Source organism: Salmo trutta, chromosome 9 (genome assembly GCF_901001165.1).
Source record: "Salmo trutta chromosome 9, fSalTru1.1, whole genome shotgun sequence".
NCBI classification, from domain to species: Eukaryota; Metazoa; Chordata; class Actinopteri; order Salmoniformes; family Salmonidae; genus Salmo; species Salmo trutta.
In genome coordinates, this window is record NC_042965.1 from 23,128,029 (window position 1) to 23,155,890 (window position 27,862).

At 43.5% G+C, this 27,862-nt stretch overlaps 1 protein-coding gene across 3 annotated transcripts in view; it reads right to left on the reverse strand.

Moving 5' to 3' along the window:
• Positions 1-2,792: 2,792 nt before the first annotated feature.
• The window catches only part of LOC115200215 (protein phosphatase Slingshot homolog 1), a 51,989-nt gene continuing 26,919 nt past the window's right edge, over positions 2,793-27,862 (reverse strand). Inside the window, exons 1-14 of one of the 3 annotated variants that reach the window (XM_029763080.1) lie at positions 25,108-25,589; positions 17,114-17,214; positions 14,271-14,335; positions 13,659-13,780; positions 13,421-13,489; positions 13,061-13,126; positions 12,466-12,660; positions 11,061-11,154; positions 10,660-10,788; positions 10,263-10,309; positions 9,916-10,062; positions 9,283-9,483; positions 8,397-9,108; positions 2,793-8,156 (exon numbers count right to left, since the gene is read on the reverse strand). In XM_029763080.1, the coding sequence (XP_029618940.1) occupies positions 7,014-8,156; positions 8,397-9,108; positions 9,283-9,483; positions 9,916-10,062; positions 10,263-10,309; positions 10,660-10,788; positions 11,061-11,154; positions 12,466-12,660; positions 13,061-13,126; positions 13,421-13,489; positions 13,659-13,780; positions 14,271-14,335; positions 17,114-17,214; positions 25,108-25,205 (3,189 nt within the window). In that variant the 5' untranslated portion in view covers positions 25,206-25,589 and the 3' untranslated portion in view covers positions 2,793-7,013. Of the gene's footprint in view, positions 8,157-8,396; positions 9,109-9,282; positions 9,484-9,915; positions 10,063-10,262; positions 10,310-10,659; positions 10,789-11,060; positions 11,155-12,465; positions 12,661-13,060; positions 13,127-13,420; positions 13,490-13,658; positions 13,781-14,270; positions 14,336-17,113; positions 17,215-25,107; positions 25,590-27,862 lie in introns of those variants that run through there. The other 2 variants (XM_029763079.1, XM_029763078.1) reach the window with 2 other exon arrangements.

A 27,862-nucleotide genomic window follows, 5' to 3' on the forward strand; every position in this document is an offset into this window, starting at 1 on the left:
AAGAAGGAGAACGTGAAAGAATGTGAGAGTGTGTTTGTGTGTGTGAGAGTGTCAGAGGGCGAGTTCTGTGTAGACTATGGCTGCAGTAATGGCAAACCAAGGCCTCTGACTAACCAGGAGGGAGGAAAGAGAGCTGAACAATAGTTGAGAAAAATGTCTGTTTTCTCCCTGGTCTCCATAGTAACTTCCAAAACAGGATACTTACTCAGATAATAAAACAAAGGGGAGGTATGGCAGCCAAGAATTCACCAGCAACATAATCTACAGCTAGTAAAGAGGGGCCAGCCAACAGCCAGCTAGCGTTGAGTCTAAGGGACGCCGCTGTGCAGACAGTCAGCAGTTCCCCAAAACACCCCACTGGCAATCGGTGCCTGTTTGCATTTGAAGAGTGTGATATGACACTTTAGGGAGGTTGCGTCATCGCAATATAACGCCAACGCCTCTGTGAGCTATGCAGTCGGCCCAACTACATCCCCGATTCTATTAAAAGCCAAAAATTAAAAAATTAAAAAGGGAGACTGCTAACCTGTTTGCTGACCAAGGATGACATTTGAAACCGTCTATCAGTTTTTACTGCCTCCCATCAAAATCCCCACAGAACAGTGTCATTCAGAATGTCATACAGGGAGTTTCTGACACTGTTATAGCCATTACACAGTCATGGAGGTCAAATGAAATGAAACTGTTACAGATATCTGAAAATCTGATCTCATTTATGTTTTACGGTAGTGTTAACCAGAGGGATTAAAAACACATTGCAAAATATAACAGTTTTCAGAACCTAAAAAGCTTTGATAGTCGTTTACCTCAACCTGTTATGACATTGTTAGTCCTACTGCAGTGTTAATTGTGCCACTTTTTTATTTTTATTTAGTCTAGTCTTAGTCACATTTTGGTCATTTGAATAAGGATTTAGTCCAGTTATTGTCAAAATGACAAAAACAGTGGGCCATTTTAGTAATCTAAATGCCCTTTCATTTTAGTCATCATATTTGTATTGCCTCATTAACCTACAGTAAACATAAGTCACTGACTTCTACAGTATGTTCAGACATACATAGCCATGTCCTAACATATTGTTTCTGCATTCCCAATAGCAGAATTATAACAAACATATATAAGAATTATCTGGTGGTGTAAATTCGTAATTCCCCCTGCATAGACATCGCACAGTACATACAGAAAAACTAGACACACACAAGTACAGAGAGAGAGAGCGCGAGCTTGAGTAGCACAACCACCAGATGGTGCGGCAAAGTATTGGCAAAGTAATATGTGACTGGTTAGCTATGGGGAAGCAAGAGTCGCCTGCACAATGTGTATAATCAAGGCAGACTAGGGCCTGTCTGCCCACACACATCGCTAGCTCCCCAGCAGCTCCCCAGCAGCTCCTCAGCAGCTACCCAGCAGCTCTCCAGCAACTGCCCAGCAGCTCCCCAGCAGCTCACCAGCAGCTCCCCAGCTGATGTAGGCTATGGCTTATCGTTCCCACTGCCTTTCAGAACTGCGATGTGCATGCTAATATTAATTGTGCTTATCATGGAAAAGCTCTCCATCTCTCCAGAAACTCTTATTCATTCCACTTAGTCAGATTTTTGTCAACAGATTTCCATCCAATTGGAGACAGATTTATGTGACTATTCAGAAATCCGCATAAAGAATGGTATTTTCAAACTGATAAAAAAATATTACATTTCGAATTACAATACAATAACAAAAAAACATAGGACATCACTACACATATATTTTCTCTAAAGAAACAAAATAATATTAAAATAAAAAATAACTACACAATGATATCATTTTACTGATACAAAAAGATTACACCATGTCAAAAGAAGGAATTGTCGGAATTTATAAAATCGAAACTAACCTTCTGTTTCCATCACAGCTGTCATGATTTGTTTTGTTTTATATATAGTATGACTTATCTTTCATAAAAACGTGGTTAAAAGAGATACCTTTTGTCATCTCGTTTTAGTCAACTGAAATGAAAAATCATTTTCGTTAAGTTGTTTTTTTCTTGGTCTATTTAGTCAGTTATAGTCTAGTGAATTGCCACTGAAAAATAGGTGTTTGACGAATATTTTTGGTACTATTTTTGTTGACGAAATGAACACTGCCCTACTGACATAGCCTCGGGAGAAGCATGTTTTAATTAACTTAAAGGCTTTCACATAACAGTGCAGCAATGGCTCCATCCCCCTCTTCGACATGTCATTTTATGAAGAACAGTCCATCATTATTCACACACACTACCATACAGACCAGGAGGAACCAGAGCCTGCACCAGAAAGTGTGCTTCATTGATGTCATGCAAGCTGGGGCCGCCAGCCAAACGTTACATAACCTGGCTGTTATAACGCAACTCTCCTGCCAAGGTATACAGATGGGAGCATTAAGATGCAAGTCAATCGTGCAGAGTCTTGACCCATGCACTTAACGATATTTAGCAACGTCAATCCCTCCCCTCTATGAAATATTTCATCACTCACAGTGGGCCTGTAGCAATCAGAGGACCATCTTATGTGTCACCGCGAGGATTTATTACCACATCTCCCTTTGTGAATTCATGTTCAATGTCAGGAGAATATAAATATATTGTAAGACAGTGATTATGAAACCACATGCCTCCTCTCCCTGCTGAGTAACTGTGTCTGTTAATTAGCAGATAAAAAGCTATGGTGTGGTTCTTATTTTTCTCAAAATACCAACAGTAATAGTTTTGAGTTATGACATTGTATTCCAAAGCCACATGTTTTCATTTTGAGAATAAAATAAAAAAAACATACTTCTGTGATATGAAAAAACGTTTATTTTCATAAACAGTACATTTTAACAAATGTAAAAAAGTGCATAATGCATTCAAACTACAGCAAATGTACAGTACCAAAAATCACTGCATACTTAATGGTAACAAAAAACTGTGGAGAAACCCATCGCTGTGATCTTTCTCAAATTGGTTTGACTTTATGCCTATAAGAAGCTTCATAAATCATTAGTGATATGAACACTCATCTATCGGTATGACACTATGCGAGTATGCGGATGATCCTACGGTCTCTCTTCTGTTTCTCCCAAAGGTGCAATACATAAGATGTAACAGATCACAGACGCAAATAAATGATTGACATAATCATGATTCTCATTTTGTATATTAAACAGATTCAATAGTGTCTATTTAGTGACAACACCCATAGATATAACCTTTGTGCTATCCCACATTTCAAAGAGCACTAACAATTTGGAATCAAAATCCCATCTTGGAAACCCTGATGGACATGTGAATGGGACAAGGAAGAGAATATTGATTTATTCTCTTCAAACCAAAGAATGTTCCAGAAGGTTCAAAAAAGGAACACCAAGCTTCAGATTCCTGTTTCACACCTTGGTCTATCGTTAGAAAGAAAAAAATATATATAATAAAAATGAACAGAAATGCAGGGCCACTGTTCTACTAAAGAGGAAGGGAAGCCTCGTCAGTGTCCCACTCCCATCATGTATCAAACCCTACCATCCAAATCCTCTGCAATACTGGCAGCACCACACACACACACACACACACACACACACACACACACACACACACACACACACACACACACACACCTCTATGCCTCTGTTCTCACAGCTAAGGCACTAGTGTGTGTCCATAAATCAAACCTAAATGGAAGTGAACTAACAGCTCACACACTCATATAGCACTAATGACCTCCAGTCGCACTGTGTGCAGCATCAGATGCCAAGTGGCAACCTAGATGGGGTTAAGGGGCACCACACTGGACAACACACCCCACAACACAGGTTGGCATCCATTGTGAAAGGAGTCTAGATTGCCACACACATTTTAAAACGTAGCGCATATTACATGATGCACACACACACCATAGGACAGCCCTGCTGTCCAGAGATGTTGGCCTTGCACCTGGGAAGCACGTCCATCGCTCTGTTCTCTACATCTAGTGTGCAGCAAGAAAGAAAAAACAACAACTAAACCCTCATCCCAAAATGGAAGCAGCAAGGGTATAAACCGGGGAGAAACAGAGACATCTCTACAGAGGTCCTGTATACAGTATGTGCACAATCACATCAGTGTTTGTGTGGCACACCAAATACACACTTTTACACAGTATCATGGTAGACATGTCTTTTGACATGGTAGACATGTACAATGACAGAGGCAATGTTCAGCTAATTTAACACTTTCTTTGAGGTCAAGATTTTAGTGGTAAGTGGCTGTTTGGGTTATGCCCAGTAGAACCAAAACCTTTTCAAAAACCAAAATAAAAAAACACAGGCAACTGACACATTTCAATAAAATAGCATATGTACATACATACACAAACACACAGCATAAGTGATTAAAACTGGAAGTACACTGCTTGCAGTAAAACAGTGTGTCCGCACAGGAACTGGAGTCATTGGGAAGAACTAAGTCTGTGCTCTCCATATTAAGACACGTACATACAGTACTATACAGCAGTATATTCTGTAACGTCATCGACTACTGTACATACATATTTACATGCAGTAAATGCGTCATGTGCTCTCATACGCGGGAGAAATGCATGTGCAATATGAACCTATTCAAAATTATTTTTTTCATAAATAGTTCACAGTAACTATTCTCATGCACAAACATACAGAAATACTGAACTTATAAAATAATTTCAAAAGCAAATATTTGACTGCAACATTGTAAAAAAAAAAAAAAGACAAAAAAATCTATGGCAAAGTTGCTAGATGTTAAATTAACAATTGATATTATTTTCAATTATACACGAAGACAAGCTGAGTGGAATGAATTACATGGAACGTGAAATAGTGGTACACTTTTCAGGGGAGCAGTACTGAGACAGGGAGAGAAAGAACAAGGATGGAAGTGGATAGACATCATGGATCTCATGGCCTCATGCATAAGGAATGGTGTGACCCTCCAGAGTCCCACAGAGGAAAGATCAGAGAGAAGCCGTCTCCGGAAACTAAAGAAGACTTTGTATGACTCCCGTATGCAACTGCTCAGAATTTTGATTCTGCAGCGCAACTCAGTTCAAAGACCAAGTCTCAGATGCAATAAAGGACATGATTACAGACAAGCGTGAATCAACAAGCAGTTACAGAGGGAGAGAAGTTCTATTTTATTTATTTTATCTTTATTTAACTAGGCAAGTCAGTTAAGAACAAATTCTTATTTTCAATGACGGCCTAGGAACAGTGGGTTAACTGCCTTGTTCAGGGGTGGAACAACAGATTTTAACCTTGTCAGCTCTGGGATTCGATGATGCAACCTTCCGCTTACTAGTCCAACGCTCTAACCACTAGGCTACCTGCCACCCCTATGCTCAATTTATAAAACTGACCCAGAGCAGTTTGAATAAGATTAGCATTCAACGTAGCCAGCAGTTATCCAGAAGCAAAGCAAAATCACAAGAGGGTTCTGATAGGGGACTCCGATCTCAGAAAGGACCTCTACAAAACACTGGTAAACCCAGGCCTAGACACAGGCTAATGGGAAGGGAGGGCAGTAAAGGAGTCATATGTTTCCCACTGTACTGTTGCTGAATCTCAGGTGAGGTTTGGCTGTTGAGTGTCCAGACATTGGAGGCTCAGCAGATTTAAGACTAGAAATCAGACAACTATGGACTACCCTGCATACAACATACAGCCCGCAGAGATCCGATACGGCATGTGAGCCTCTCACCTGACAGGAGCAGGTCTGTAGAACTGCTAGAACAAAATGAAAAGCACCACATCACCGTGGCGTCAGAGGTAGAATGGTCCCAGAAGACTCCTGGAATTATATGTAGACGTTCTGCCACAGGTAAAGGTTGGAAGCTTGGAGAATATTATAGCATGAAGGAAGGAGGAATGACTTTTGTTACAGAAGTGGAATCATACTCCAGTACTTGCAGGGAGGGCTATGGTCTTTTTGTTATTGTATTTTATTATTTTGGGATCTGAATTGTTTGAAAATGATTTGTGACATCTATTTGGCTCATCCCAAAATTATTCAAATCCCCAAATACAAAGCAGGCTCAGAAGCAGAGGAAATTGATTCTATGCTTGTATAATTTACAATCACATTTCTAATATCACATTGTTAGTAAACAACCGACAACCTGGAACGGATAATCTGTAACACAGAGGTGAAAAGAGGAAGAAAATGTTTCATCATATCAACACTCCAGGACCGTTGTGATGTCACACATTTGACCCATCACGTGACAGCCATTGTCCTCCAAACAACATACTGCACATCAAATGAATGGTGCTTTGTGTTATGACATGTTTATGGTCTCTGTAAGTGTCATATTTCTTACTGTAAAAATGTTTACTGAAGCTAAGATAGATGAGCAGTGCTAAATACAGCATGGACAACCACGCCCTTTTCTCCCCCTTTGTTTTGGTGAAACTTCAGCAGATGAGAGCCAGCAAAATCAATATCATCTGATTATCAACTCTAAGACAGCAACTATGCCAATCAACACAATTTGTACCATTAACCAATGGTAAAGCAAACAGAACATTTAATTCAAAAATCTATGTCATCTCCACTGCTTGTGGAAGGCAAGGTATATATATAGGATGGTGATGATAATGAGGAATATGGTGGTGATGATAATGATGAAGCTGTAATTCTGATCTCTGGACAGCTAGAAAGGCAGAGGACCAGGAATGAAAATAGCTTTTTAAAGTCCTGATGGAGACAAGGTCTTCTGTACGAGGTTCATCTTCGCACACACATTCATTGAGCTCCATGCAAAAACAGTCTAACCAAAATACCATCTGGATTATGGTATAATATTTGGATTGTATCTTTTTTCTTCAATATGATGTGGATTTATATTAATATATATTATTCAAATGTTTATTTATATATGTATAATTCTATATATATATACACACACACACACATTTGACTATCCTTCTCCCCTCTCCAAAATCTGTGTTACCCTCCAGCTCAGAGTGGGGGATGGAGGGATGGGTGGAGGAGTGTCCCTCCATCCTTCCTGTCAGCTCCTGGCCCCCCCAGGCAGTGCTCTCTCTGGGCTGGTCTGGTCCCTCTGTGCTCTGGGTTGGGTGGAGGTGAAGGTGGAGGTAGAGGAAGAGGTGGAGGTGGTGGGGCACTCCCATTCTCGGCCTGGCTCTGGGGAAAGAGAGCGGAGCAGAAGGGTGCCAGCGTCCGAGGAGCAGACAGAGCACAGGTCTTCAGAGGAGAAGTTGAGGCTGCCCAGCTTGGCCAGTGAGTTAGAGCGTTTGAGGCTTGAGGGCACGGTGAGGCCGGCCAGCCGCATGCGGGTCTCGATCTCCTGAGCCCTCTGGCGCACCAGGCCGGGTTTGCCCCTCACACTGCGGATGCTGTCACTGCTGGAGCTACGTGTCAGTGTGGAGCCGTGGGGGGAGGAAGTGGGCGTCAGCCCCCCAGATCCCACTGCCCCCAGCAGGGTCTCGTTAGGCAGAGGAACCACCAGCGGCTCTAGGCGTACTGGGCATAGTGTGGAGGACTTGGGGAAGTCTCCTGGGAAAGCTGAGAACTTCCCCTCCACAGGACTGGTGCCCTCTCTGGCCCCTGAGCTGGGGGTTTCTGGAAGCTCCAGGGGATGAAGCCCCTCTAGGGACAGACCTGACAGCCTCTCCAGCCTCTCTGCCCTCCGGCGGACCAGCCCTGACCTCTGTAGCTGCACTAGAGTCTCCTGCTGCTGGGCCACGCAGCAGGCCACCGCCGGCCTCTCCTTCTCCAGGCTCAGCAGCTCTGGGACAGGGAGAGCCTCAGAGACCCCTAAAAGCTTCCCTTCCACACCCTCAGACTCACCCTCCAGAATGTCAGCCCTGTCCTCAGATGTCAGCGAGCAAGGAGAGTCCTGGGCATCAGGTAGAATTATAGAGGGCGGGGCAACACAGTTGGCACAGTCACACAGCGGGCTACAGGGGTGCAGCAGGCTGGGGGAACAGGGTGTGTCGGGGAAGGTGAATGGGAGAGGGAGCGTGGGACTGGGGACCTCCACAGAGACACTTAACCCCACACCCCTCCCCAGTGTGCTAAGGCAGAGACCGGCATCCTGGGTCAGTATCTCCACTCCATGGCTGGGCTTGTCGTCTGATCGAAAGAGGCCTGAAGGCTTGACTGGGTGAGCAGGTTTGGAAGGAGCAGTGCCCTAAACAGAGGGGAAACAAGAAGTCAGAAACAAAGAATAACCATTACTCTTTATGAGTTCAGTTATCTATTTACCATGAGCTACTACATATACATATGAATTGTCTGTATATTAGAGACAGAAGACACCATAATGAAAACCGCTCCACACAGCCAAGTCGCAGTTGTAAATGAGAACTTGTTCTCAACTAGCCTACCTGGTTAAATAAAGGTGAAATAAAATAAATAAATAAACACTTACATTGAGGCTGGAAAAGGTATTAAAGTGGTTGTTATTGTTGGAGTTCTGATTCAGAGCTACCAGGTCCAGGCCATTGCCCTCCTTCTCTCCCTCCTCTTCCTGAATCATCTCCACCTCTCCTTCACCATCCCCTCGTCCTGCACTCTCCCCTCTTCCTCCTGTCTGTGCTAGTGCCTCCATCTCTGCCTCCTCTTTCTGTGCCTCCTCCTCGTCCTCCTCCTCCACGGTGCTGAACTCCAGACGCAGGCGCAGCTCCTCCAGGGGCTCTGGTCCTCGGCAGCAAGTCTGGGCCGCTGTCCCCTCCCCAGTCTGACCAAAGTGGGTCAGGCCTTCTTGCCCCCCAAAGGCCTCGTCATCCAGCAGGGCATCCCGCTCCACGTCCTCTATCTCTATGAAGACCCGCTCCATGTCCAGGAGGGGCGGAGCGCGCACCGGAGTGGAGGGGTCACTGTCCAGGGCCGAGTCAGACAGCCTGCGAAAGTAGTAGTTGTTGTAGGCGGGGTCCACTTCCAGACTGATCATCCTGCAGGGGGAGAGGGGACGTGCCGCCCCCTTCTCCCCCAGAGCCTCCTCACAGCAGGGGGACATCACCGGTTCAGGAATCTGATTACCTGGGTCCTCCCTCCCACAGCACTGGGCCTGCTGGCCCTCAGGGAGGTCGCAGTCTGGGTCGGGACGGTCAGGACGCCACAGCTTGTTGTGACGTTGCTTACTGGAAGTGGACAAAAGGGGGGTAAGGAGGAGCATGGGAGATATACTCAGATAATACACATAACATACAGAAAAATCTATAACCTAGGGCAGTATTTCAGTGCTTTGATCCCTTGCTGGGCTTCCCTAGTCGATCTGGGCTATGGTAATTACAGAGGGCGTAGCGTGACTGTACCTGGCGTCCAGGATGCCTTCGTACTCAGCCAGCTGTCTCATGAAGCCTGCGTTGGGCCGTGTGATGCTTCTCTTCTGCTTGACCAAGTTGTAGGCCTTCTCCAGCGACCAACCATACTCCTTCATGGCATAGGCAATAACGGTGGAGGCCGAGCGGCTGACGCCCATCTTACAGTGGACCAGACACTTGGAGTGGTTCTTCCTGGTAGGGTTAACGCAACATGAATGCAGAGTAGTTAGGAGAATCAGAGTAGAATCCTCTGCTAGTTCTGTCACTCAGACAAAGATAATGACAGCCTTTGGGTTGCTAGTGGTAACCATCTTCAGCTCCCTTCTCTAGGACAACTTGGTCACGGACAGTGGCACACTACCTCGTGTCACTTTAATTACATTCCAGTCAAGTCACTCACAGTTCTCTGGAAGCTACTATTATTGTACCTCAATTGAAAGCAGCAGAAAGATACATTTACTATCATCGTGGTTCTGACCAAGAGCCACCTATCTATATGTATGAATAAAAAGAGGATTACACAGGAGTGTGTAATGGTAAACCATTGCTTGCTTTATCCGCTCTGTCTCTCGCCATCTCTGTCCTTCGGTCACTCTCACCTGTTTCAAGGCTAACAGGACTTACTTTGCTTTAACAATGAAGTTGTAAGTCTCGTTCCAGTGGGCCAGCAGGTCTGTAGTCTCCTCGTCATAGACCCGTATGTTGTGGTAGGAGAATGTTCCTGGGAAGAAGTTATCTATCTCCCTGGTGACGTTGAGGATATAGCCCACCCTGGTAAGGAGACGGTTATTGGATGAAGACAGACAGACACTATCCCCATAATATCCTGACATACCAATGTTTTATAGATTAGGGTTTTATCATGACAACCTTTGAGCCCCTAAAAATAAATACAAGTCCACACGAGCCAATAAATAAATAATTTTATGGAATAGAAATGTTTGGAAGCTAGCAAAAAAGGCTCCATTTACCCAGTGTCCTGAAGCTCCTCCAGATTGGAGGCATTCCATTCAGATCCCTGCAAACAAATGTGGAAAAATGTTAGATAGACTGAACATATTACACAGTTATGACATTTATAGCAATGGGCTGTCCAAATGTTGCTCTTCCAGGGTACTTCTCTGCTAGCAGTATCAGCCAAATACCATGGCTTCAGTAGGCCAAATCTCATTGAGACAAATAGATCCTATCTCAACCAATGAGAAACTCTAAAATGTACTCGATCAATCAGATTAAGTGAGTGGCTCGAATGCCAGTCTGCTTGTGCCAATGACAACAACAGTGTTTGCAAGAACACAAACAGATATGGGAACAGGCCAGAGTGTTGCCAAGCAGTTCTGGATGGGAAAATGTTGCCAGGTGACTAACCAAGTAGAGGTGGTCAAAGATGAGTGTTGCCTTGTCCATCTGGCCCAGGATCAGCAGCATCTCATTGTCAATGAACTCCTTGTACTGCATCAGGTTACAGCTCATATGCTGCTCCAGCTCTGTTCGGATCTGACGGGACAGCACAGTCATTAACTCCCAACCACTTTATATTCTACCGTTTCTCCTTGTAATATTACTGATTAATGGTTTCAAATATATAAATAATGTTAGACCGAAATTGCCTGAAGACTACACTACACTACAAGTCATTAAGGCTGTAATAAAAATGTTTGTTTTTAATACTTCCTCCCAAATGACACCCTATTCAGTGGTCCCTGGTCAAAGTAGTGCACTATAAAGAGATGGCACGCAGTTCATGTTCATGCCTCCTCTCTGTTCACCTGTTTAGAGGTGACATTCTCCAGATCCTGGAACATCATGATGCTTCGGAGTTTGGCTTTGATAAGGCACTCGGTCCGCTCCCTCTCTGTGGGCCTGCATCAGCGGACACAAACAGAGGTTTCATCAGCACACTACTCTCAGTCAAAGGGTCAGTCAGAACCAGCAGCCCTCCAGGACCGTCACACGTTTCATATACACTACATATACAAAAGTATGTGGACTCCACTTCAAATTAGTGGATTCGGCTATTTCAGCCACATCTGTTACTGACAGGTGAATAAAATCAAGCACACAGCCATGCAATCTCAATAGACAAACATTGGCAGCAGAATGGCCTTACTGAAGAGCTCAGTGACTTTCAACGTGGCACCGTCATAGGATGCCACCTTTCCAACAAGTCAGTTCGTCAAATTCCTGCACTGCTAGAGCTGCCCCGGTCAACTGTAAGTGCTGTTATTGTGAAGTGGAAACGTTTAGGAGCAACAACGGCTCAGCCGCGAAGTGGTAGGCCGCACAAGCTCACAGAACAGGACCACAGAGTGCTGAGGTGCGTAAAAATCGTCTGTCCTCAGTGGCAAACACTCACTACCGAGTTCCAAACTGCCTCTGGAAGCAACATCAGCACAAGAACTGTTCGTCTGGCGCTTCATGAAATGGGTTTCCATGGCCGAGTAGCCATGCGCAAGCCTAAGATCACCATTTGCAATGCCAAGCATCGGCTGGAGTGGTGTAAAGCTCGCCGCCATTGGACTCTGGAGCAGTGGAATTAGTGGATTCGGCTATTCTCTCACGCTTCATCATCTGCAGTCCGACGGACGAATCTGGGTTTGGCGGATGCCAGGAGAACGCTACCTGCCTCAATGCATAGTGCCAATTGTAAAGTTTGGTGGAGGAATAATGGTCTGGGCTGTTTTCATAGTTTGGGCTAGACCCCTTAGTTCCAGTGAAGGGAAACCTTAACGCTACAGCATACAATGACATTGTAGTGTGTCTGTGCTTCCAACTTTGTGGCAACAGTTACCGGAAGGCCCTTTCCTGTTTCAGCATGACAATGCCCCCATGCACAAAGCGAGGTCCATACAGAAATGGTTTGTCGAGATTGGTGTGGAAGAACTTGACTGGCCTGCACCCCATCGAACACCTTTGGGATGAATTGGAAAGCTGACTGCGAGCCAAGCCTAATTGCTCAACATCAGTGCCCGACCTCAATAATGCCCGTGGCTGAATGGAAGCAAGTCCAGGCAGCAATGTTCCAACATCTAGTGGAAAGCCTTCCCAGAAGAGTTGAGGCAGTTATAACAGCAAAGGGGATCAACTCCATATTAATGCCAATGATTTTGGAATGAGATGTTCGACGAGCAGGTATAGTTATTTCATATTCATTGGCAATTTCTGTTGACTCACTTGTCAACAAACATGGTGGGGGAGTCAGGCCTCAAGGTCTCCAGGTCTCTCATGGCGTTCCACTCATTGATGCAGCTCTGCTCCGAGGCGATGCAGCTCTCATAAAAGCCCATCCAGGTAAGGGCCATGCCCCCAGGGAAGTAGTTGTACCTGCGGGACACCTCACACACCTTGTGGAGGATCTGCAGAGCCGACCTGGGACAAGGGTTAGGAAGAGACACTGGTCAATAGTGGGTCAATGAATCTTTAATCAACCATCTTTGTTAATCTGGGAGAAATGTGATGCAGTATTTGACCTTTAAGCTTTTAATGTGTATTGAGCTGATTCACAAGAGTGAATGGCATGCATTTTAAACTGAGTATCTGTAAAGCACTTTGTGACAACTGCTGATGTAAAAAGCGCTTTATAAAATACATTTGATTGATTTACTGTTGCATGCACATGCATCTCTACCCCACTAGACGGCAAAGTGAGTCAGTATGGAAATGCCTCAACAGTGTGTTCTGTTATGAAGTCAGCAGCCAATTAATTGATGTGGTATTGCTTCAATAACAACAATGTATTAAGCAGTCATTCCTACGGTTGTATACTCACCACATGGCCTGTACAGACACAGGTTTGAAGACATGATTCCGGCTCACTGTGTTCACACTGAAACCCCTGAGGGAGACAAGACAGGCGATGACTCTCCCTGATCCCACACTGAATAACATCCAGTAACCACTACTTCAACATAACTGGCTCTATCAAAACACAAGTCATTGTAGTACATTAGGTTGTGTGAAAGGAGAAGGTGATATCTGTAATAAGCTCAGTATCCTTTTCTGTACAGGTATTCAAGTTATTACAGTTTTAACCAAAAAGAGCTGTTTCTCCCCTGAATGGACAGGAAGGGGCTGCCTGACTGACGGGACAGATATAGAATAGTTGTATCTCTATGGGGGACTCACTCACCCGTCTCCATCCAGATGGATCTTGGTGTCACTCCACAGAGGCAGCACCATGCCAACGGAGCAGCTTTTGCTGGGAACAACACACACAGACACGTTCCCAGCAGATCAACACAACATCTGGTTTTACGTTCCAAAACAACTTCAAATGGAGATGCTGCTTCAACAAGGGTCTAACATCTGCATCAAAGACGACCATAGCAAGTGAGCAGACCCGTGAGCGGGCCCAGACCCATACACACCTGTCTTTGTTGCTGAAGTCTATGCCCAGCAGGATGTTCTCCTCTGTGTCCTGCCGTCCGCTGGTGTACACCACCACCATGTAACGCACTCTGTCTGACCAGGCACTCTCCAACCGCACCGCCTGCAGCAGGGGACACGGCAGCTTCATCAACTCTTTCACACAAACAACTAGGCTGCTACATGCCGCTACATGTCCATCCACCTCTACCAGCATGTCAACCTGCTTAAGTAATAGAAACTGACTGTGAACATTGATGGTACACACAGCCTGACCCTGGGAAAATGAGCCTAACACCCATACAGTCAAACCATTACACACACATTCCAGTCCTCCAAAGTCATTTCTCTCAGTCAAAAACAGTTTCTAAATACATGGGAGGCATAATTCCAATGGAGTGTGAGAACATAGTGGTAGGTAACAAACTAACAAACTCTTCATTTCACAGAAACCATGGAAACACTTGGTAATGCTCTCCTGCGCGCGTTCAAACATGTTCTCATGAGCTAATAATTACAGTGAGTAAACGAGTCTTAAGTACACAATAAAAAGCATTCAGGCAGTTTGTCTGTGTCATAGTGCCAGGTGGTTAGTCACTGCACATGTCTCTTACCAGTTTGATTCGGTCCTCCAAGCGAAGAATGTTGATCATCACCTGCAGGTGCTGAGGTAAGTCTCCTGTTGAGAGAGAATAAAATAAAACAAAGACTAAAAGACAACCATGACAACACCTGGTCGGTCAGTGCCATTATCAGAGAGCATGGTTTTATGTGATTAGTCCTATAAAACAAATCTTGACATTTGAAACTGAACACTCATCATACCACATGACATCTTAATGTACTCCATTGTTGAGTGAGTGAGTAAGTGCAGGCACAATGGGCTAGTGTCATGCAACAGGCCAAAGACACTTTCCTGCTTGTCATCTACAAATTGATCACCCACAACTCAGTCTCAGCTAACCATAAAACCACACCTAAACACCGCTTCTTCTCTGTCACGTTGGAATGTTTTGAGCCTAGCATGCCAAGCTTGACCTAAGTTCCCCTGAGGAAGTGGGGTGAGAGAAAGGTTACGTACCAAATAGCACCGCATTCCATATGTAGTGCACTACATTTAACCAGAGCCTCATGGTCCCTCGTCAAAAGAAGTAGTGCACTAAATAGGGCTTAGGGAGACATTTGGGACGCAAACAGGCAAAGAGGGAGCTACTGGATAACAAGGGGTTAAATGACAAGCCTAACCACTGCAGTGATGAGTAAAGAGGGGCAGCCAAGTATGTGTCAGTCAAGGTGTTCTGACTACTGGCAAACAAACTATGTCCTCTCCTTCTGGGCAGCTTTTATTACAGCTGTCAGCGGCACACTGGCTCTGGGCATGTTCCCCTGCTCCTCTGCTTCATGGTACGTTCAAACATATATTCATTTACATGTATTAGTAGGTGAGTAATTTACTCTGCAACTGTTCTGGATCATAACAGCCAGGGGCGATTGGAGTTTCTCAGCTCAGCCCAATTCAGACACTCAGTCTTCACTGTCAGATCGAGAGAAATCTACTGAGACAAATGCTAATCTCTGCATTTGGTTTGGTTAAGGCCAAGTTCAATTGACATGCAGGCATCTTTCTTTTTGTGCTGGCAGTTCTGCAAGTTTTTCACTAGGCAGTGTTTTCATGAGATATATCTCCCACCACTGTTACAGCTTTGAGAAAATACAACGGTTGTTTCTCAGACCGAAGGAACTGCACAGTGTGGATCAGAAATCAGTCAGCTCACAACCTGAGGGCACCGCTAAGTATTCTAACTACAATACGGCACAATGTTCACTAGCAGTGGGCTACAGGCCAATATGTTGCCCAAAGTCCAAGCTTGGGAGATTATCCTACTTGAAAACATTCTGTCCCATAGCAAAGAACCCAGAAAAAACCTGGCCTATTAATTTTCCACAGGCAGTACGTCCTCTATAAGAAACACATGACTGCATCCTCCAGTAACTCCCTACCAACACAAACACTTAATGCGGGCTAGCAGCCAATCCTGAATGTCCTGAAGTTCAGTCAATTCACTTGGTGACGCAAACCATTCTAAATTCCTATTGAATTCACTTAAACAAGGAAAACAACAATGAGAAACAAGTCAAACTTGAACAACAGTGAGTAAAGGGGAGAAAAACATATCCATGGTTCTCGGTGATATTGAGAGTGCATGCTAAGCTCTCCCTAGCAGCTGCAGGATCTTGTCTTTAACCAATTAAAACCTCTGCCTCAGAATCACACCTGAAATATCCTCCTTTACATAATACTGGTGGCTAAACACAAGGCCCTATATATGGTATACCATATGGATTTCATGAGGTTGAAGCTTTGAATAGACTCTCGGATACATGACTACAACATTGATAACTGCCAGATGACAAACCCTCAGTGTCCTGTTTCGATTTATATGGAACACAAGTAGTCCTACTACTGAACACTACCAGCATCCACATAGCCATTGTAGGCCTACTACTGAACACTACCAGCAGCCACATAGCCTATTGTAGGCCTACTACTGAACACTACCAGCAGCCACATAGCCATTGTAGACCTACAACTGAACACTACCAGCAGCCACATAGCCTATTGTAGGTCTACTACTGAACACCACCAGCATCCACATAGCCATTGTAGGCCTACAACTGAACACTACCAGCAGCCACATAGCCTATTGTAGGTCTACTACTGAACACTACCAGCATCCACATAGCCATTGTAGGCCTACTACTGAACACTACCAGCAGCCACATAGCCTATTGTAGGCCTACTACTGAACACTACCAGCAGCCACATAGCCATTGTAGGCCTACTACTGAACACTACCAGCAGCCACATAGCCTATTGTAGGCCTACTACTGAACACTACCAGCAGCCACATAGCCATTGTAGGCCTACTACTGAACACTACCAGCAGCCACATAGCCTATTGTAGGCCTACTACTGAACACTACCAGCAGCCACATAGCCATTGTAGGCCTACTACTGAACACTACCAGCAGCCACATAGCCTATTGTAGGCCTACTACTGAACACTACCAGCAGCCACATAGCCTATTGTAGGCCTACTACTGAACACTACCAGCAGCCACATAGCCTATTGTAGGCCTACACTACTGAACACTACCAGCAGCCACATAGCCTATTGTAGGCCTACTTCACCACTAATCTGCCTAAGCTACACATGTCTGGAACATACTAATAAATCAGCCAGACACCTCAACTCAAGTTTTCCAGGAGAACAGGTAGAAAGTGGAGACCAGACTACACAACAAAGTACACGACAAAACCACCACAACAACACTGTCTGTAAGATGGATAGAGTCATGTCAAAAATTCAAAGTCTCAATCACTCTTGGGACCATTTAGCCACTTTACATGGCAGCCCATGTGGTCCTGTCCTGTGGTTGTGTGGTAGGTACTCACCTGCATGTTTGTGGTGGGGATGTGCTTTCTGGCCCTGAGGACTGCTGCCCTGCTGCAGGAAGAGGGCAGCACCCTTCACCATGAAGAAGCTCTCGCTCAGGCTAGAAAAACAACAGATGGAGAGAGCCGTTAGAAACTGGATCATGCAACAATGTGGGCAGACTGAGCCACATGGTCACTCAACAGTTCAACACTGTGATGTGTGAGTCAAACTGTTCCGGTTCTATAACAGAATCCTTACACCTTCTAGAGCGCCATGTTACAGAGAAAGTGAAGATGAGAAGATAAGTCATACCTGGGACAAGACAGACAAGAAAAGTGGCCCAGGTCAGGAGGCCCAGACAGGCACCCAGTATTTCAGCCACTAAACCCAATTGTAAAAGGTCAGCAGTAAGCCAAGTTTAACCTCTTCACTTTTTAAAGCTAGGGGGCAGTATCCTGAATTCCAGATGACTGACGTGCCCAAAGTAAACTGCCTGTTACTCAGGCCCAGAAGCTAGGTTATGCATAGAATTGGTAGCATTGGATAGAAAACACTCTGAAGTTTCTAAAACTGTTAAAATAGTGTCTGAGTATAACAGAACTGATATGGCAGGCGAAAACCCGAGGAGTACATCCGGAAAATGTTTTGTTTGAGGTCACAGGTCATTTCAATGATAGCCTATGGGAAAAACAAATAGATAGGACCCATATGACAGTTCCTATGGCTTACTAGAGGTCAGTCTTTAGGAAGGGTTTCAGGCTTGTTTTTGAAAAATGAACAAGTAGTTGTAGTTTTTCCAAGGTGTCCCTCATTAGAAAAGTAGTCTTCTGTGCGCATGAATGAGGTGCGTGCACTTTGTTAAATAGGGAAGATGAATAACGTACTATTCTCCGCCTTAAATTGTATACTTTATTTAGATATTAGAGTACCTGAGGATTAATTAGAAACATCATTTGACTTGTTTGGATGAACTTTACCGGTAACTTTTTGGATTTGTTTGTATGCATGTTGAACGAGTTGATTCATGAAATCAATGGCGCCAACTAAAAGGACTTTTTTGGATATTAAGAGGGGCTTTATCAAACAAAATGACCATTCATTGTGTAGCTGGGACCCTTGGGATTGTAAACAGAGGAAGATCTTCAAAAGGTAAGTGATTTATTTTATCGCTATTTGGGATTTTGTGACGCCTGTGCTGGTTTGTAAAAGTATTTTGATGTGGGGCGCTGTCCTCAGATAATCGCATGGTATGCTTTCGCCGTAAAGCCTTATTGAAATCTGACAACAGTTGGATTAACAAGAAGTTAAGCTTTTAAACGATGTAAGACACTTGTATTTTCATGAAAGTTTAATATTACGATTTTTGTATTTTGAATTTCGCGCTCTGCAATTTCACTGGATGTTGTCGTAGTGGAACGCTAGCGGGACACCGATCCCAAAGAGGTTATAAGAGGAAGCCGGAGCCTCAACCTACAGCAGCTATGAATCAAGCTTTGATCCTGAATGCTTATCTGGCCTTTTCCCCTGGCCTGCATAAGCTGCTGCATCCTGATGGGATCTGTCAGGTCTCTGCCAGCCCGGCCAAATGCAAAACAGACTGAATAATTAGCTGCAGTAGTTTGTAATGCATTCCTCTGAGCTACACACGCCATTTACAAGTCTCACCTGTCTAGGATATTATGTCCACCCTCTGAGTTCCTGTGCATTCTGCAGGTGACATAACTAATAGGGCATGGTGGTGGTGAAAGACAAAGTGAGGGCTGAAGCTGTTTTCTATGCTAGCGCCAATTATTCTCTTTCACTGTGCTTACAGAATAAGTCTCTCTCCAGGCTCGTAAATCCACCTGACAGCAGGGTGGAACATATACCCAATGTACCCTGTATGTGCAGTCTAGCAAACAGGCACGTCATTGGAAAGTACAAGTGTGATGAGAGCGACAGGAATAAAACAAAAAACAGGAAAACTAGACAACACCAGAGCCTATGGAATAGGCGCATGTTAAATGTCTACCGATATATCAGTATTTCAATTAAGACAATAACATCCTCCGAGCAACCGATGGCAAAAGTCTGACTTAAAACTAAACATTCAGAGATCACATTTCAGCCCAGTAAGGGTCAAGAACCATCCCAGAGTCATTCCACCACCCCCTCCCCGATTGTCTGTCCCTGACTGGACTTCCTGTTTCCAGGCGAGGAGGAGGAGGCGGCCTGGCCCAAGCATATGATAACGCCGAAACAGGCTCTGCTTTGTGCCACCCACCCCCACCACAGAGACAGCGTTCCACAGTGACAGACCCATAGGAGTGGCCGGCCGCTAATCACAAGCGCTTTTGTTTCACTTTGGCTTCTCTCCTTCACATTGGGTCGTTCCACCTCAAAATGCACAAGAAAGAGGGTTTTGACACCCACCATCGCAGATTGTTCTGAAATCGTTTCGGTTGTTAGAAACAGATAGCATTCCTGCAACATTTTGTTGAAATATATTAGATCTCTGAGGAATTAAATCTAATTGATTGCACCCATATAGGCCATTTTCATTAATATTAAATAAATATAGTACCTAAGATCCGATTTGGACCAAACTTTAATCGAACAATGAGTTAGACATGACGAATCCAAAACATGGTCAAAAACCACCCACGAATCACCCACACCCCATTCCAATTCCACCCTAACAACGAGTATATAGTATCAGTTCTCTATGTCTGACAAGTAGTATGGAGCAGCTGTGCCTCAAAGTATAATTTCTTTATCCTATGTAATGTATTCCCAGTGAATTTGGGGGTGTTTTTTTCCCCGTTCAGAGAAATTAGTCATTGACGTTGATAGGTTTATGTCCCATCCTAACAGGGGGGAGATTTTTTTGCTGTTGGAAAAAAAAAAAAAAAAAAAAAAAAAACAATTCACTGGGAATACATGACATAGGATGAAGAAACAAAACTCAGAGCTGCAGCTCCATACTACTTATCAGACATGGAAAACAAACTATATACTTGTTCTTGTGGTAGGATTAGTGTGGGGTTTTGGGGGGGGGGGGTCCATGTGTGGCTTTTGGCCATTTCTTTGGATTCCTCATGTCTTACTCATTGTTCTAAAGAAAAAGTTTGGCCCAAATAGGATGTTAGGAACTACATTTATTGAATATTATATTAAATTTGATCAATTAAAATGGACAATTTGGATGGAATAAATTAGCTTAGTTTCTCAGAGATTAAATTATATTTCAACAAAATGTTGCAGAAACTCTAATCGTATCCGTTTCTAACTACAGAAAATATATCTGAGATGGTGGGTGTCATGGCTTGCTGAAATGACCCTGTTTTGAGATTTATTAGGCTGTGTGGAGGCGCTCCTGTCAGGGAATGATGAATATGAGGTAGAGCTGCATCTAGCTAAATCTATAGGAGATGGAGCACCTCCGTCAAACTTTAGGACTCTCTGTATGTGCTAGAGAATCCTCAAACACTTTTATACCTCAACCATCTAGCCTATCACTTGGAGCCTTCTTCAGCATAACCTGGTGATATCTCGGCAGGATATCATTCTATTACCCCTATAGCATAGTAAAATAAAACTACAGTATTTCGCTCTTACTAAAAAACTAAATTTAAGTAATTATCCTATTCTCTTTTAGATAGTGCACATACATTGCATTTGGAAAGTATCGAGACCCCTTGACTTTTTCCACATTTTGTTACGTTACATACAGCCTTATTCTAAAATGAAGGAAAAAATTACTCAATCTACACACAATACCCCATAATGACAAAGCAAAATAAGCTTTTTAAAAATGGAAATATTCATATTCTATCTTAATCTATAAGGCAGGTGGAGTTGATAGTTTATGGTTGTGATCAGGGTGATTCCAAAGTAAATAACTTTACTGACCATGAGTGGTCTGGTTGCACCACATGTAATGAGGACATGAGTAAGGGGTCCTTATGGTATAACTGACCCTCCTTAAAAGAAAATGGTCTAGTTTTGAAATTACTATATGGCTGGTTTTAGTGAGACTAAGAACTTCTATTTAATCACTTTGATTCATTTTATTTTGGCAGAGGTCAGCCATCAGAGGACATAAGTAATAGTACAGTGCAGTCGGAAAATATTCAGACCCCTTGAATTTTTCCACATTTTGTTACGTTATAGCCTGATTCTACAATGGATTCAATAGTTTTTTTCCCTCAATCTGCACACAATACCCCATAATGACAAAGCAAAACAGGTTAAGAATTATTTGTAAATGTATTCAATATAAAAACTGAAATACACATTTACATAAGTATTCAGACCCTTTACTCAGTACTTTGTTGACGTACCTTTGGCAGCGATTACAGCCTAGAGTCTTCTTGGGTATGACGCTACAAGCTTGGCACACCTGTATTTGGGGAATTTCTCCCATTGTTCTCTGCAGATCCTATCAAGCTCTGTCAGGTCGGATGAGGAGCGTCACTGCACAGGTTTTTTCATGTCTCTCCAGAGATGTTCAATCTGGTTCAAGTCAGGGCTCTGGCTGGGCAACTCAATGACATTCAGAGACTTGTCTTGAAGCCACTCCTGCATTGTCTTGGCTGTGTGCTTAGGGTTGTTGTCCTGTTGGAAGGTGAATCCAGTCTGAGGTCCTGAGAGCTCTGAGGCAGTTTTTCATCAAGGATCTCTCTGTACTCTGGGACCTTCAACGCTGCAGAAATGTTTTGGTACCATTCCCCAGATCTGTGCCTCGACACAATCCTGTCTCGGAGCCCTACGGACAATTCCTTCAACCTCATGGCTTGGTTTTTGCTCTGACATGCACTGTCAACTGTGGGACCTTATATAGACAGGTGTGTTCCTTTCCAAATCATGTCCAATCAATTGAATTTACCACAGGTGGACTCAAAGTTGTAGAAACTTCCAAGGATGATCAATGGAAACAGGATGCACCGGAGCTCAATTTCGAGTCTCATAGCAAAGTGTATGTACTGTCCTTGAGCTGTTCTTGTCTATTGATGTTCTGTATTATGTTTCATGTTTTGTGTGGACCCCTGGAAGAGTAGCTGCTGCTTTTGCAACAGCTAATGGGGATCCTAATAAAATACCAAATACCAAAAAGTCTGAATACTTATGTAAATAAGGTTTCTGTTTTTATTTTTAATACATTTTCAAAAAAAAGTCTAAAAACCTGTTTCGCTTTGTCATTATGGGGTATTGTGTGTAGATTGATTAGGAAAACATGTTCATTTGATCCATTTTAGAACAAGGCTGTAACGTAACAAAATGTGGGAAAAGAGGTCTGAATACTTTCCAAATGAACTGTACACTGCTGTGTGATCAATTGAAATAGGCTGCATGCATAAACCACAGTGAGAAACCACAGTGAGAAACCACAGTGAGAAACCACAGTGAGAAACCACAGTGAGAAACCGGAGGCTGTGCTGAACGTGAATTTTTCTCTCCTGTCATGTAAATTACCAGCCCTACGTCCACCACCATGAACCACACTCAAGACAGTCTAATTAACTAGCCTCTGCCCTGGTGTCACCGAGCCTCCAGCACTCTGCTATCAGCTTCTCCACTAAAACCTGGGCTAAAAATATATCTGCTTTCACAGCAAACAAAGACAGTGACACAGAGACTTGCCAAATAGCCTCAATGATCCCATGGAGTACCTATTCTTCTAGGACAGGAAAGACAGGCTCTTGATTCTGAATGAGCAGAATTCATACAATCACAAATGTATGACTACTATTAGTATCAGGCTTGTCATGTGCATGAACTTGATCGGACCTGTTTTAATTTAGGCTACTCTTTTTTTGTTGAGTGCACTCACATTTAGTCACATTTTTGATATATGAATAATGATTGTCTAGTTATTGTCAAAATTACTAAAACAGTGGGACAATTTAGTCAACTAAATGCCCTTTCATTTTAGTCACATCACATTTGTATTGCCTCATAATCGTATAGTAAACATAAAATCTTCCATGTGCACAAAACATACATAGCCTTGTCCTACCAAAATTTTTCTGCATAACATCCTATTCTCTTCACAACAGCAGAAATATGACAAAGATAAAAGAATAATATTACATTATATAATGTAATTATCTGCCTAGTTAAATAAAACATGTAAATGTAAATTCCAAATTCAGCATACATAGATAGATACTGCACATTACATACAAAACAGACAGACAAGTTCAGAGAGAGCGAGAGAGAACAATCACAAGATGGTGCCACAAAGTAGGCTATTGGCAAAGTAGTATGGGTTGCACACCTCCATCACACAGTCAAGTCATTGCCACTGTTATGAACGTTCCACAGACGCCAGAGCCACATTGATGTCCAAAAGTAGAATGGGGGCTTATGACTGTTTCGCACAATGATGTAGTCGAGTCACTAAACCTTGAGTCCCAAGTCTCCTGTGCTCAGGTCCGAGTCACCAATGGTCAAGTCACAAGTCCCTATGGCTGAAGTCTGAGTCCCAGTGCTCGAGTCCTGGTCCATGTGTTCAAGTCTAAGTCACTGGGTCCACAGCAACTTAAAAAATGAAAGTTATTTACCCAGTCAGATAAAGCTTAGTGGCAAGAGGAATTTAGTCAATAAATTGTCTTCTATCCCTTTTCCCTTCTTTCTGTGCCACCAAATGTTTGCATATTGGCTACTGGTAATGTTACCATGGCCACGTTGAGATGAAAAATTCTCAAACATTGCAGATAGAAAATCCATGAATAGGGCAGACTTTATTCCTTATTCAACATGTAAGAGGCAAGTTTGTTCTACATTGCATACTTCTATCTGAACATTCCAAAACATTGCATTGTGGTGAATGTGCCTCAAGTTGTAAAGCTATAGCTAGCAAATGATGCAACATGACTGAACAAGGTGTAGCCTAAACAAATGATTAACGGTCCAGTCCACAAGTAGCCTTGTTTTAGAACGGCCTGCGATATGCTTTATGAATGGAAAATGCACCGCGCCATTATACAATAGAAATAAATTATGTAGCACCGGTACGGGTCATGTCTTTTTAACGGTAGCCAACTGGCTAGAATCAAACAGTTTTTTCTGAGGAAAAGATGGAAATGTATCTACAGGACCTGTATATGAAATGCAGTGGAAAAAGTAGGAGGGTTGATCGAGACAAGAAATTCAAAGAGACTACTTTTCTATAGCCTACTCAGGGGAGAGAAAAAACAGCAAGACTTTTACTATTAAACTTAATGCCGTTTTTTACTTCGTAAAGCAGCTTGTGTAGGTACTAGAAGGTTGGTGGTGTCTGGTTAGCTAAAGTGACGCAAGAGTGTCGTCTGCACGGTGTGTATAATCAGGGCCGGAGCAGACTGTCTACCTACACTCATCGCTTGCTCCCTGCAGCTCACCAGTTGATGTAGGCTGTGTTTGCCGGGTGTGACGCATCCTTTCCACTGCTTAACAGAACTGTGCATCTGTGCTGCTAATATTAATTGTGCTCGTCACTGAAAAGCTCTCAATCTCTCCAAAAAGTTCTTGTCCAGTCCACTTAGTCAGATTTTAGTCAGAGATCATTTTGGCTCGTCTTAGTCAAAACTTTGGTTTAGTTCCTTTTTTTCTAGGTCTATTTAGTCAGTTACAGTCTCGTCAATTGCCACTGAAAAATATGTTTGATGAATATTTCACTAAATTTCTGTTCACGAAATTAACACTGGATTTCTCTTCTGTTGAGCTATGGAAATGTCAAGCCAGTAGCTAGGCTATATGACATTTTACACAGAAAAAGTTAGCAGGTATTGTTCCAAAGAGGACATAGTACACAATAACATCCCAGTAGCCCTCCTATTGCATTTGTACACCACTGAGTATTATCTGTCATACACATCCTCCCATTCTACACAACTAAGAAGCACTGGGCGCACTACGGTCTAAGAACCACACATACTAAGTTAGGCTAAATTAGGAAATGTAACAGCATTTCTATTCTTGTAGATCACACACTCCATTTATCTATGGGGTACCATTTCAGAACTTCGCAGCACTCTACTAAACTCACATGCGGCATATCTCGGTCTGGGTCAGCACGGCGTTCTCCACAAAATAGGGCAGCATCTCCAGCACAGCCTCCTGAGAGGACTCCAACACCAGATGCATTCTGTCGACCGGCCGGAGAGAGATCTAGCCTGACCCGTCTACAGCCCTCTTCTTTGGATCCAAGAGTCGGAGTAAAGGAATGTAAAGAGAGGGATGTTCAGGTCCTGACCCAATCCCTGGGTGACAGACTGACAGTTACTTAGCCCAGTCTTATCTGTGTGATGTAGGTAGGCGGCTGCCTTCTGCTGCGCTGTAGTGGCACACCTCCTTCCCTCTCCATTTATCTATAGGCTACATTTCCCCCAGTCCCTCTGTGTTTGAGTAAAGCAGTGAAGAAAAGCAAAGTCCGAGTGCTCCAGCCTCCTGAGAGGACTTGCAGCGCAGTGTCCAACCGCAGCTTGAGGCAGAGGGCTGTGTCCTACCTCCCCTCCCCCTCTCTCAGGGACTCACACACAATTCAACCTCCTCCTCTCTCACACACACAAACACTGTATAGCCGGAAGTGTTACAAATCCAGAGGATTTCAGATGCTGGACTTTCTTTTCTCAGCATGAGTTCTTCCCCAGCATGAAATAATTTTCCATCCTTAATCAATTGTAAGAAGTCAAACAAACAATGTGTCTGTTCTAGTTCTCAGCTGCAGAGCAACAACAGGTTTCCACTTCAGCAGGGGAAAATAAGGTCCTAATCCAGGATCTTATACTGCTGTCCAACAGAAACCTGCTCTCCAAGACATCACAGAATAGCTTTCTTTCTTCCCTTCTCTGGGACCAGCAAAGCTACTTATTCAATTGCAAAAGACAAAAGGAAACAGAGGGACTTCGGCCAACAATTCAGAATGGATGTCTTGATCTCCTTAGCTAGCAGGGGCCAGAGGCTGCATGCCACCCAACAAGTCAACTGACTCCCAGGCAGCGCTGCCAGGGAGCTCCTCACATGGGCCAAGCATGGGCAAGGAGGGCAGTGAGCCTGGCACATAGCTCGGCCCAAATCTCATTAACCTCAGGGGAGGGACCAGCCCATCTCTCTCCTTTAAGACTGGCCACTGCTGCCTGTCACTCACTTCCATTTCCATCTGTCCCACACAGACCAGTGTTACTGTCAGTCACGCCACACTCGTGTCACATATGGTAATGTGTGTGTCTGGGGCGAGTTAGGAAGGGAGAACATTAGAAAGAGTTGAGTAGATATTAGGTCTATGTTATTGTGTGAGGTAGACTCAAGTCATGACTGTCCATGAGAATCCAAATAGATCAGGTTTGCAATGAATAACTTCAAATCAGACCTCCGCTCACCAACAGAGGGGAGGAGGAAGTGACTAGTGGGAATTAACAGATCACGTCCTGTTGTAAATCAAGTGGAGAAGATTCAGGTCTCCCTCTCCAACATTCACCAAAGGAATGTCCTTTGCTTCAAGATACTTTTTCCCGGTGAAACTCGAACACGTTCAAAAGCAAATACTGGCACAATATTCCTGACATAGAACGTGGGGAATGGTCAGAGGTGATCTATAGAACACTAATGACATATTGTTTGTTATTTGTGATTTAAAAATGCAATAAAGGAAATACTGTAACTTGGAAAGTATACCCACTACATGTACAAAGTTTCCATCCCATGTGATGTGCAGGTAATATGAAAAATTGAGTGTTTTTGTTAAGAGAGGGATGTGATTTGAAGAACTAAGAAATGTTTTACATAACTTTGTACAAGTGACAAGTCACGCCCGAGTGCAGTCAGAGAGCGTGTCAGCCTGACGGAACCACCCCTTTCGAATAAACTGTATAAAATGTTTGATTAAGAAATTAACATACTAGACCAGCAAAGCGTTGAGCTGCAACTGCACGATTAAAGTGGTCTGAACGTTGAATCTCAACACGAGGTAGAGACGATAAACTCACCTCTAAGACAATCACTGGTACGGCTGATTACCTGTCCCAAGTAAAGTATCTTGAAAAGCGAATTTAAGTGAGACCATTCTACTACTCTGTTCAAACCATCGTATTACGGTACTCTCATGACCCCACCGGGAACCATCGACACGGCTAACTAGCATATCTTCAAAAGAACCTGTTTGGACAATCAGAGCCTTATAAGCAATAAACTGTTTATAGATGTGAAAGGTAAAGACCTTTGAGTTTAACTCTTTAAAAGAAACGCTCTCGCGGTGCCCCAGATCCTAATGAGTTAATTGTTACACGATTAATTTAAATTGGGTAACAATTAGAGGTCGACCAATCCATCGGAATGGCCGATTAATTAGGGACGATTTCAAGTTTTCATAACAATCGGAAATCGGTATTTTTGGACACCGATTTGGCAGATTTTTTTTTTTACACCTTTATTTAACTAGGCAAGTCAGTTAACCTCCTACATCTAGACGTTACGCTAGCGGAACACCTGCTCCAATAGCCAATGATGGGCGTGGCGCGAATTACAAATTCCTCAAAAATACAAAAACTTCCATTTTTCAAACATATGACTATTTTACACCATTTTAAAGACAAGACTCTCCTTTATCTAACCACACTGTCCGATTTCAAAAAGGCTTTACAACGAAAGCAAAACATTAGATTATGTCAGCAGAGTACCCAGCCAGAAATAATCAGACACCCATTTTTCAAGACAGCATATAATGTCACATAAATCCAAACCACAGCTAAATGCAGCACTAACCTTTGATGATCTTCATCAGATGACACTCCTAGGACATTATG